Below are 12,723 nucleotides of genomic sequence, written 5' to 3'. Positions count from 1 at the left end.
TAATTTTTAATATATATATATATATATATATATTTAAATATATATTATATATATATATATATATTTTTTTTTTAATAAAATAATATATAACGTGTCCTAACGTGTCCTATTCCGGGAGGTCAGCGTGTCCCGAATCCGACACCACGAATCCCGAATCCTACGTGTCCCGAATCCCCGTGTCAGGTCACTTAGGTAGTAACTATAAAAGGAAGGTTAGAGCTTCATTTTGATCATTCTATTTAGCATTTCATTTATGATTTTGGACGGTGTGCTTGAGCTGCTTAGCCAAGCCAACTAGTGCTTCTTAGCACAGGGATTTCCAAGCGGAATATCCCAACTCTCTTTTGGTGAACCAAGAGTGTCACCCTAGGAGAGAAATTTGGAGCCGATTGGGGATTTCGTTTCCTTATTTTGGTGAGCCATTTCATCTTTGCAATAGGTGGTGCTAACTTTTCAAGAGGACGCAGTAACAAAAATAGAGTTGCCTAGAGGTGGAATTTGCCGGGGAAATTTGCCTCAAGAATTTGCAAGAATTTCACTTGGAGGAGGACGAATTCCCTTGTGGAGTTTTAGAGGTGGAGATCATTGCATTTGTGAAGGCCAAATTGTTCTTCTCTAGGGCTTGTGTAGGGGTTTTATTTTGGGCAAGATGGTGGAGCATTTGACAAGCAGAATTTGTGTCAGATTTTAGTTGGGATTCCTCTCTATAATTTTGGAGCTATTTCTTAGAGGACTTGGAGTAGATTTTCTGTAGTTTTATGGTGGGACGCAAAGCTGGGCAGTTGAGGAAATTCACACAAATTTGGGTATTTTCGGGGCATTGGAACTAGCCCAAAAGCTTCCAGGTTTTGTTGGTCCGGGTTTGGAGAGTATTGCCCTAATTTTGTAGAATTTTTGGAGCAGATTTGAGGCCCCAAATCTCAGTTTGCCTCAAGCAAAAGCAGCAGAAAATTTTCTTAGTGCATAGAACTAGTGATCATATTTCAGCGTGGAGTTTCATTCATATTCACTTGGGTTTGCATGCTTGCTTAAGCAAGCTTGGGTGCAGTCATTGCACTATATTTGGTACTCAGGTTCATGGTTACATGTGAGCGGGAGCTACATTTTTAGAAGCTCCCAGTTTGGGAGTGAATCTTGGAGCATTTTTTATAATATATATATATATATATATATTATTTATTTATATTTTTTATATTTTTATGAATATTTGTCAACAAAAACATGTAGAATGATGAATTAGACATAAAAAAACATAAAAAACATAGATTGAATCATATAACAACAATCATCTAGAAGTTATAATCTTCATCAACCACGTCCACAAGTTAGTAACATACAACATATTGAGTCTCATGAATTATGATTCATCAATCTTAAAGTTTCAAGCTTTTAAATTCAATATATAACATTAATCATCATTGATCACCAAAGTTGTACTTGTAAGCTAAGTGTAAACCATTACAACAAATAATATCTAACATGAAATGAAATGAAAAAACTTTTGACTTTCACGAAGCATCATATTCATAATTCATTACCAATGAGTTATAATTGCCAACTTCAAACTTCAAAATTCAAACTTAAATTGTCATATATTGTTTACAAAAAATATCATAATAAATATGAAAGAGTCAACAGTTATAAAAACTACTAGAAACTAGAAAATACAAGTAAATCTATCATGTACATCTTCCCCTTGCCACCGCAAATAATGTTTAATTTTTGAGCAGGTCGTGGTGGTCTTCTAGAAGTCTCCTCCTGCACAGTGCACGAATAGAACCAGAAGGTGCATGCCCTCCACGTGAGGATGTACATGGAGGTAGTGACAACATAGGAGCAAGACTTGGAACTTGAGCACTGCTACTGGATGGTGGGGGTGGCATGGTCATTGCTTCATCTTCCTCTCTCATAAGTTCTGCTTCCAGTTCTTCAAGATGTATAGTGCCATCCTCCAAGTTATCGTCCTCTGGGTGGTTGTCCCAAATTTTATATGTTGGATCCTCATAAGTCCGATCACAGTAATGACTTAACAACCTCAAGTTGTAGTGCACATAAACCAAGCTTTTTCCTTGATTTTCATTGAGTCTGTTTCTGCTCACATTATGTATGAAGCTGTAGGTGCTCCAACACCTCTCTGCAGAAGAAGTATTTACAACCTGTGAGAGAACTTTTTTTGCCAATTTTGGCAAAAGTCCCATGCCGCCATATGCTTCCCACCATGTGAAAGCATCAAGTTAGTCTCTATCTTCCATTTCATGCAAAGAACCAAACAAACTAGTGGAATTGGAGTATTTGCCTAATTCAAGACGTAGATTAGCACATTCCTCCCTGTCAGGTACCAACTTGTCTTATGCTTCCATATATCCTATAGCTACCTCTGGATCCATATGGGGTTTGACCCTAAGCCCACCCCCGGGTGCAGGTTGGCCCAACCAAGTTGGAGAGTAGTATTTTGGTGTAAGGATATATGCCAAGGCATGTAGTGGAACATTAAGTTTAATCCACCATGTACACACACAATTGTGAATCAGTGTATACAAGTTGGGATCATCTTTTTGAACATCTTTTATTTGCCCCAAAATGGTATCCATCTGCTCATACACCTCCCCCATCATTGGTTTATCTGTATCTGCAAAATGAATTGTGTGATAAATGGGCTTGGTGAAATCCAATACTTGCCTCACACGTGCCCAAAACTGACCGTCAAGAGCGGTCTCCTCCACCTATTCAAAACCTTGCCTATCAGCTGCATTTGTAGCCCTTTCCTTTAATACTTGCCAGTGTGGAATTGATACCATGCTAGCCAATGACTCTCTTACCTTCAAAAGGCGCCTGAAGGTGAGGTAATAGCTAGCAAATCTAGTCTTCACAATCTTCAAAAACTCCAATCTTGAGTGACTACGGAAAAGGCCATGGGTATTGCTATGATTTGTAATAAATTTTATCATTTTTTTGGCTCTCTTGTACAAATCACCAATCCATTTGTATTGTTTGTTTTTTTTCTTAATAATATCATGCATGAAAAGGTTCATTGTGTGAACTAAACACCCAAACCAAAATATGTTGGGATATTTATCCTCAATAATTAGCAGCATTATTAGTGATGACTTGGATGACATTGTATGGCCCAATATGTTCAATTGTTTCAAGTAATGGTTTTGCAATGTTGATGTCGGTCTTGAACTTGTCTGATTTATCATATACTGAAAGAAAGATGGCACCACTAACAGACACAGTAAGGACACTTATCAATGGCTTGCCTTTTACATTTGTCCATCCATCAGATACAATCGACACCCCATGTTCAGTCCATGAATTTGTCATTCTACTCAAAGAATGTGATATTTTTGTTTTTCCATGATCAAGTCCAATGGTTTTTCCAGGTAAAATCCACTTCCTACCTTGCGTACACAGCTGCGGACTCTACTAGGCCTCTGTGCATACAGCTTCAGAGCCTATTCCTACTACTACCAACCACGACTCGGACTTACAGACTTAGAGCAAATTTCGCATTCAAAAACCCATATCACTTTAGATCCTTCGAACACCCCTTACATCTTAGAGCTTTGCTGTATTTATACATTCCCATGGTATGCAGACCATGGGCAGGCCGACTCACTTTTCATTACTTCACATTATTTGAGGGCGGACAAGCCTTTGACTTGACTCATTACAATTCGCGCTCTGCGCACTTCGTAGAGCTTTTACAATACCATTACCCAAAATTGTGGGCTTTAAGCCCCAAAACCGTTACGCGGGGGATCCGCTGCCCAACAGGCCCCCAACACAAACATTGTGACTCGCCCTTGAGTCACCCCGTCGGTGTGGCGAGTCGCGCTGCCAAGGCTTCACGGTCCACCATCCCTGTGAGTGACACACTACAATCTGTTGCTCTGTCATTGCCTCCTGCAACACTTCTTCAAGCTCTTGCTCCATTGCCCCTACTAATTCGCTTAACTGATGATGCTCATTTTGCTCTACTAGGTTAACAAAAAGCGACCACTCATAGGATTTTAGCTCTAGTTGAGATGTCAAATGCGTGAACTTTTTGTGCAAGAGCAACAAGCTTGCGATCTCTGGTTCAGTATACTCAATGTCTGCTGAAGCTTGTGTTGCATTTTTGCAAGAGATTTGTTGCTGTCTGCGAGGTCCCAATCTTCAAGTTTCGTCGTGGGCATGCGGCCCAAAGACGAACTTTTAAATGGAATTCCGTCTTTTGTCTCAAGATTCACCGTCTTGCCCTTATCTTTCATAGATCGCTTATCAGACCGTGGGTTTGCGGTGACATCCAGATCGGTCCTGCTACCTATTTGGGAATTTCCGATACATCTCCCATCATTGGCGTTGGGCTCAGCGCGACATCCTTGGCTGTCGACATTACGTTGTCTCGAAGGTCCTGTGTCTCTTTTGGCAATGTTGCAAACACTGGGCTTACTCTCAAAGTGTCGAAGTTCGACAGGTCCATACCTATTGGATAGCGCAATAACTTAATTCTCAAGATGCCACAGTTTGTTCGGTGGATGACCAACTGTGATTTATAGGCCTGTTGAAATTCAAATTCGACCATTCCCCCCTTATTCGGGTCATTAATGCAAGATTTATGGTAGAGCGTTCTGAATCTGGCTCTTAATTCGTATCTTAATTGCCCGCCACCTGCTCCTTTTTGCCTTAACTTGGACATCTTGTCATGAATAGTGACACCAACGGTCACTTCCTTGCATTGCTGCGCGACTGCGACCCTTGTGACATACTGACCCTGTGCACACCACTGTTTTTGCGCAGCTCCTTAACAGGCTGTTTTATAGTCCCGCACTCTCTTTCAACTATCTGGAGCGGTGAGACTGTCTCCTCTTCGGCTAGTCAGGTGGTCACACCCCCTTGGTGCATCGCTATCGCGTCTTGGTGAACAACCTGTGACACGGTCTCTATTGTCACCGCTACACGCATTGCTGGATGCGACATGCTCTCCTGATTTCCCCTGAGAGTAAGGTGCGACCTTAACCACGACATTCGACCAACTAGCTCGTGGTCATACTCCTCCAATCCATCCTTAGGTTTGCGCATATTCGGCTGCAACTTTCCAGGTTTTTCGTTTAGAAAGTCTTCCTTTAGTTCCTTTTCCAGCTGTTTAATCTCCGCATCTAGCATCATATTCTTCATTCTCAGTAGTACCCTGTTTCTTTCCAGTTTGCGATGTTGCGCATTCCCTTTCCCAATCCCTTCATCCTCCTCTTCGCGTGTTCTTGTGAGTTCTTTAGTCCAGACTTCGCACGCTGTTCTCTTCACCAGCATTGCTACATCAACAACCTTCTGCAGAGCTTCTTCAGGGACATAAGTTCCTATACCATTCTACAGCCTCAGACTCGACTTCGCGGCCAGGTTCTGGCATAGTGTCGTATACGCCCATCTGATCGCTGGGACATGTAGGTCCCATTTTGTACATTGCATCCGTTGTCCCCTATTCATGACTTTGAGTGATTTGTGAACAATTCCTTCCTCACACTTGGTAGTGCGATCCTTTTCTTTGGCCAATGCGCCTTGTTCTGGCCTGCTATTGTAATACCGCTGCGCGCTGGAACAATCTGTTTGGTATACGTCTGTACCCATCGGCAAAGGTGTGCATGCAAGATGTTTTGCCCTTTTCCCTCAATCCGCCTTAGTTAGGGTCTTCCAAAACGTACACGCATCATCCTACAACATTCGCTCCAACTTGCCAAACTTCCTTGATATGTCTTCCACCATTTCACAGGTGCCGCATGCAGCGTCCATGTTCATGCATCAAACCGTTGTTTCTCAGGCACCGCGTGCTCAAATTCTTCTAGAAATTCTTCTACCGCGGATACCCCATCATATATTGGTAAGTTGCGCACTTTTGTAGTCATACAGTGCAGTGATCTTATCAATGTATTGCAATTAAGTGTCGTCACTTCGTGCAACCAATTCTGCCATCTTTCAATTTCTTCATTCGAATCTGAGGTACAGGAGCTGTCGCGCTCCCATGAGATTCTCTTGTCCGCTGTCGGGTTCACTCGATCCTGGTCTTGTTCCATTATCTAGTAAATGCAATCCAGTTCATCATCGCTGTCGTCGTTGCGTACAGGTTCAGTGTAGCGCGCTCCTTCGGCTGGATCCAGCGGAACTACCATGCGTAGAGACTTTTTCTCGAATATGATCTTCCGCTTCTTCAGGTAGATGACCCCATTCATATCAGTGGCCCAATCTATTCCTAGCAACGCGGGGTAAGGGTTACTGTCATCCACAATCTCTATTACCTCAAAGTCCGTCTGCGTGCTCGCGCCTTCGATGTCCATTGTTACCCCTTGCAACCTTCCCATGGGCAAGATTTTTTGTTGGTTCGCCATCTGTAATTGAATAGGGGAACACTATAATGCGGGCCTTCCCATGCGTTCCCATGTCTACTTTGGTAACACATTCGCATCCGAACCCAGGTTTAGGATTACCTGATCCATTTCATATTCGCCAATCTGCACCGTTAATCTCATCTCCCTCCCGGTGCGCAATTCACTCGACCTTGCGCACCTAGTGATCAGCTCTTGTAGTCCTTTAACTGCCTTATTATCGCGCAGCAGCTTCATGCATGTCTCTAAAAAGGTAGTAAGCTTAGAAGGATCCATTCCTGGCTCTAGTTGATCTTTACTACCTGAAGTAGATGCCTCCGTGAAGCTCTTCTTAGCTTCCATAAACGTCTCCCTTGTGCGTTCCAAGTCAAACTCAAGTTCCTTTGTAGGAGCCTTGTGAACCCATGTATCTTCCTCGGGTTGCTTTCCCTTATCTTCCCCTATAGTCGCACCGCTTCTGAGCACCACGTTCACGTTGGGGTCTTCTTCGCGCGGTTCAGACTTCATCATTTGGATATTCTAGGTCGAAGTAGGCTGTAGTACCCCCTTCTCGCGCATCTGTGCGATCAGTGTAGGACAATCTACCATTTCATGATCAAACTGTTCACAGTATGAACAAGATATTCTTGTTGGGTTGGTGTAATCGCGAGCGTAGTGTCCTGGTCCTCTGCAATTGTAACAGATTAGCTGTCTGCGGCCCCTTTCTGGCCCCATTCCTCCTCGTCCTTGGCCTCGCCCTTGAAATCCACTGCGCGCCATTCCTGTTGGGTCGAGGGCTCGCGTTTCTATCTGCATTCGATAAGCTGGGGTCCGATCCATCATTAACTCATAGCTCTGACATGTACACTCATCGTGGCCCACTGATCTATAGAAATTACAAAACAACTGCTGCGGAGTCTGTGTATACTTCTGCAACAGGTGACAATTGTCCGTCGTGTGCTTTCCTCCCACCTGACAGATCGCGCACTAGAGCGCGGGTGCCGCACTTGGCCCTGCCTATGCCTCTGGTCTCAACGGCATTGGTCCCCCTCCTGCCAAGTAGTTTGCGAATACTGGACAGTGATCCTTGTTGTGGCCCTGGCCTTTACATTTTATGCACCACACTTCTTCGCGTACCTCTGGTCGTGGCGCCCTATCCTGCTTCAAACTCTGCATTTCCAAGCATAGGTTCTGCAGTTGCGCGTGGATCTGTTGGACTCCCAATCCCAGATCCTGTATTGGTGTTTCATGCAGCCTCATTGCCATCTCCAATGCTTCTGCCTGGGTCAAAAGCTTCTGCTGTGACAGCGCCGTCCTTAGGTGCGGTGTCAAAGACGCCACGAACCACATGCGGTGTTTTGCATCTGTTAGTGTCATATTAGCCTCGCGGATCGTACTCTTCAGTCTCTGATTTAGATCCTAGGGGTTCTCGCCTGGAAGTATCTTGATCTCTTTAAATTTGATGATTGACTGTGTCTCTGACTTTGGCTGGCTAAATTCTCTGTTTAGCGCATTCTAGATCTCCGCTATTCCTGCATTTGGGTGATCATTTGAGTGCTTGATATACCATGTTAGCGCACGATCCTGTAGCGCGCTCACCAATGTGGCCTTCTTAATGTTGTCATCCGTGACTCCTTGGGCTTCTCACACTGCTCTTACCACGAACCAGAACTGGTTCGGATCCTCATTCCTTACTCCTTTGAATATGGGTAGCTTGATCGTGCTTGCCATGCTGAACTGCGGGTTTGGTGGAGGCGGGGTGGTTGAAGATGGAGGTGAAGTAGGTGAAGTGGGTGATGGCGTAAGTGGAGGTGATAACTGCAGAATGCACTGCCTTATCAAACTAACCGCACTTCTCGAGGAAACTCGAGCGCGCTCTTCCTTGCTCGCTCGCGGAGGTGAAATTAAAGGACTGTTTGCTAACCATTTGATCCCATTGTAGATCTTTCCACTTCGCGTCATTCCAATCATCAATGTATCCTCATAACCCGCTTCTCACATAACAACATCTTAATCCAGGTATTCAGGGATTTGATGTACCTACCTTGCGGTCCCTTGAGAAAACGTCGTTCTGCTTCGCTATAGCTCACGGTTGTGTCTATCGCGAACTCAGTGATAAACCCCCCTATTATCTGGTCGAGCCAATGGTCCACGGCCCATGCGATCTTATCTTCTGATGCCTCTAGTCTACGTACTAACTCTGGAGTCCACACTATCGGTTGATCGAGCTTGTACCTTCCCTGGCTGTCAGCTAACCTCGCGATCCAATCATATAGCTTTGAAGAGAAGGTCGCGAAGAAGATCTCGTGGATTTCCATATATACGTAGCGATCCAGCCACCTCTTCTCGGATATCTGTGGAGTCCTGTTTTCCTGTGTTACGAACTCGTGAAGCTTCTGATCCAACCAATCTTCAATTTCCTTCTTCGTAGGGTTCCAGTGTTCCGACATCAGACATCCCTTAGGCAGATCCCAGTCCTGGCAATGGAACCATTTGTTGGCTTGTTGGGGCCAAACCCAAGTTCAGAAGTGATTTAGCCAAACAAATCCTTAAACTATCGGCCCTTTCGGCAACAGTCCGCAGAGTGCGAGCTGAGGTCTCACTCGAGGTAGTATGGGAGGGTGCTGGAACCAGGTTTCTGCACCTTTGGGATGTCTTGATGGGTCTTGGAAGGCTTGCGATCCCACTCTACGCGCTACGCTACTTTGTGTAGTTGTCTGTCCAGTGCAACTACCTTCGCGCGGCTTAAATGAAGAGCGCGAATGTTCCTTACCCTTTACTGTGCTTATATTACTATAAATTTGGAATTAAATTAAGTGGGTCCAATACTTTCATTTACCATTCAACATAAACAAAGATGCGCAAAACCATAAATTGTAAATAGATGCATAAACAGAAATATAGAAACAGATACGCGATGTTCCAAAACCAACTTATCTTTATTAATGTTTTTTCTAGATATAATTCACTTCCTACTTTGCGCACACAGCTGCAGGGGTCTGCGCACACATCTGCAGACTCTACCAGGCCTCTGCGCACACAGCTGCAGAGACTATTCCTACTACTACCAACCACGACTTGGACATACAGACTCAGAGCAAATTTCACATTCAAAAACCCATATCACTTTAGATCCTTTGAACCCCCCTTACATCTTAGAGCTTTGCTCTATTTATACATTCCCGTGGTCCGTGAACCATGGGCAGGCCGACTCACTTTACATTACTTTACATTATTTGAGGGCGAACAACCCTTTGACTTGACTCATTACAATTCGCTCTCCAAGCACTTTGCGGAGCCTTTACAATACCATTACCCAAAATTGTGGGCTTTAAGCCCCAAAACTGTTATGCGGGGGATCCGCTGCCCAACAAGAGTAGATTCAAGTCTATTGTTTTAGTAAATCACAATTAACAGTTTGAATCTATAAGGAATTTCTACAGGGATAATGGAACTATGCTATCTCAATTAGAGCTTCCCAAGTAGTGCCCCAACTATACCCATTGGGCCATTAGGGGAGGTCCCACTAGACTAGGATCGAAGATTAACCCACCATTTAAGGTGAAAGAACAAGATCACAGTCAAAACCCATCCTTCTTTCATGTCATCCCATAATCCATATCAAATGCCCAACTACAAGCAAGCATAAGCACCCAATTGCAAAATGATTAAAATACCTTTTGGTGGAATCCCGCCTTTGTCCATGTGCTCATGTTGGATGGTTGAGAAGCATATGGCTGATGCAAGTGGCGGAGATACAATGGCGTAGCATCACAGCTAGTGGAGGCTATCAAGGGCTGCATGGCTGACCGGCTGGCTGTCAAGAAGAGGAGAAAATCTTTCTCTTTTAGGGTTACCTATTTTGGTGGGTAACAAGCCTATATAGCATAAAGGAACATGTAAAACAAACGTCAAAATAAGAAAGAAAATATCAGTTATCTTTTCATATGCATTCCCTTGTATGATTGTTCAGATTATGGAAGTTTTTTTAATGAAATCAATCCTTTATCAAGAAAATCTCTCTTTAATTTTAGTAAGGTGGCATTGATATATGTGTAATAATCTATTTATGTATGCATATGTATATGTTATGCTTTACTCACCTATCTTGTAGAAGTGAGTCATGAAAATGCTAAGAAAAAGTGAATGAGTGCCTCATCTCGTAGTATTCAAATATGAAAGCCTGAAGGCTTTTTAGATTCTTCCTTGTTATGTTGTGTGATTTTTTTATGTCTCAAGATGTTGAATTTTTTAATGGAGGTTATTTCAAAGCAAACCAACTATGGAACTCGGAAGTGCTTTATTAATTGGTCTAAATATATTGCATGTTTCCTTTAATTGGGTATGTTGGTCTCATTACATGTTAAAGGAATTCAATGAAGGCATTGTGTTAACAATCAATAACCATGTAGACTGTAGAGGTTAATATACAGATGGAAGGCTTTTTTAGTCCTTGAGTGGGTTATTTATAAGTTATTGAAAAAATGTTTTCCAGGTACAAGGACTCTAGTAAAACATCCTTCAAGTCCTCGACTCGGTTAGAATGTATGATGCAAGACTATCCAAGAACATTGCTTCCCTCAGCTCGAGTCGGATTTACTGTGAGTCATCAATGAGTATATAATATAATTAACAATGTTGTAGAATCTGTTATCTGTATCTGAAGTAGTTATAAATTTAGACTTGTCTAAATGTTGTTATGTTGTCAAATTCCATTGCACTTTTTAATGTTTCAGTTTATTTTAAATCATATTTCTTTGCATCTGGTCCGATATAAGATATCTACAAATTGCTTCTTATTCAAATCCAATCAATTCACCTAGAAAACAAGGAATACGAAGTGGAAATATACATTTTAGATATTTTGAGAAAGCAAGAAAACCAGTAATTTGTTAAATGAGCACAAAATCTAAAATTAGAAATTGTGTATGATTAGGTGTAGGAAACAGAGTGTAGTTGTATTCATGTCCATGGATTATAAAATGTCTGGCACTAAGGGTTACATTTAAATTTTATATTTGTGTAAAATATTCTTTCTTGCAGTTCTAATCGAATGAGAACCTGTTAAAACATTAATTAAGTCACTAATGCATAAGGGCCCTATTTGGTGCTATATGCACACTCATGCAATGTGAAGAAAACCTTGCCACAATTTGGAAGGTGTTAGTCCCAAGTTGTGTTGAAGAATCTAGGGCAAGTAGGATTGATGTGATTCTTCTTTAAATTGATAACTATTTGTGAGGCGTTTTAATTTTCTTCTTAGCACAAGTAGGATTGATGTGATTCTTCTTTAAATTGATAACTATTTGTGAGGCATTTTAATTTTCTTCTTAGCACAATCTTCTCTTTGACATTATTAGTGTGTGTTTCTTATTTCATCAAATAGCTACCAAAACCAAAGAGACAAGAACACAAGATGTTAGGCTTTCTGCCAGGGCCAAAACCTCTCCTTCTTGGAGAGGAAAACCCGCACACAATTCTTCTTATAGAGATTCCATTTGACGAATACCAAGACCATGACCCTTGACCTATTATGCCACTCCAAGACCAAGACACCAATCCTCTTCTTTGTCATGGCTGAGATCATCATCACTGCTACTAAAGTCATCACTGCTGCTACACCGAAGTCATCATCATTGTATCACTGAGATCTTTACACCTTGCTACACCTTCACCGAGAATACTGCTGCACTTTTACTAAGATCAGTGTTATTCCTTCATTGAGACCTTTACCATGAAGCTGAGATCTATATACTGAGGTATTTAGAGCAAGATCATGACTGCTTCCAGAATACTTGTTGAGACAGAGGATGTCACTTCAAGATCCTTCTCTTCACACATATGCCGAGATAGTGAGGCTGCTTCACTGTGTTAGTAGGTTGAGACAGTGACCAATATTGAGACCTTCATTATTGCTGTTACACTGAGACAATGACTGCTCTCCATGTATTGAGATCATGATTGCAGGTATGCTGAGATTGCCACCACCGAGGAGGATGAGACTGCAATCTTTCCTCACTGTAATTGTCCACGGAATTGCAGAGGCATCCGAGACTGAGCCTTCTTGTGCCTATCCGAAATTACAGTGATGTCTGTACTTACCCGAAATATCAAAATCCTAACTCCTGTAATGCGGATCTCTGTCTGAGTTCTTCTTTGCTGCATTGATCCAAGATTCCTGTACCTACTGCACCATCCGAGTTTCAGAGAAGAAAATGCGAAATCTTGCTTTTCTGTGGTAACCCTAACTGCGTATATATAGTAGTTAGGTCTCTATATTTGAGCTGACGTGATAGTGTGAAGTGTTGTGACCTTTTATTGAGCCGACATGACATTCTTTAGTTTATTTAATTCGATTTGAGGCCGACATGACATCTCTCTTTAT

The 12,723-nt window shown here is 42.3% G+C and overlaps 1 protein-coding gene across 2 annotated transcripts in view; it reads left to right on the top strand.

Annotated features, from left to right (window-relative positions):
* Window positions 1-12,723, top strand: part of USP (UDP-sugar pyrophosphorylase) — a 285,855-nt gene that overhangs the window by 262,659 nt on the left and 10,473 nt on the right. For both annotated transcript variants that reach the window (XM_089391942.1, XM_089391943.1), the window contains exon 14: window positions 10,834-10,939. In XM_089391942.1, coding sequence (XP_089248068.1) covers window positions 10,834-10,939 — 106 coding nt within the window. The remainder of the gene's footprint in view (window positions 1-10,833; window positions 10,940-12,723) is intronic.

Source organism: Pinus tabuliformis, chromosome 1_1, assembly GCF_031772625.1.
Source record: "Pinus tabuliformis cultivar Carrire ecotype Pingquan chromosome 1_1, CPIR1, whole genome shotgun sequence".
Taxonomy (NCBI): domain Eukaryota; kingdom Viridiplantae; phylum Streptophyta; class Pinopsida; order Pinales; family Pinaceae; genus Pinus; species Pinus tabuliformis.
The sequence above is the reverse complement of the archived record's forward strand: the minus strand, read 5'-3'. Positions and strand labels throughout refer to the sequence as shown.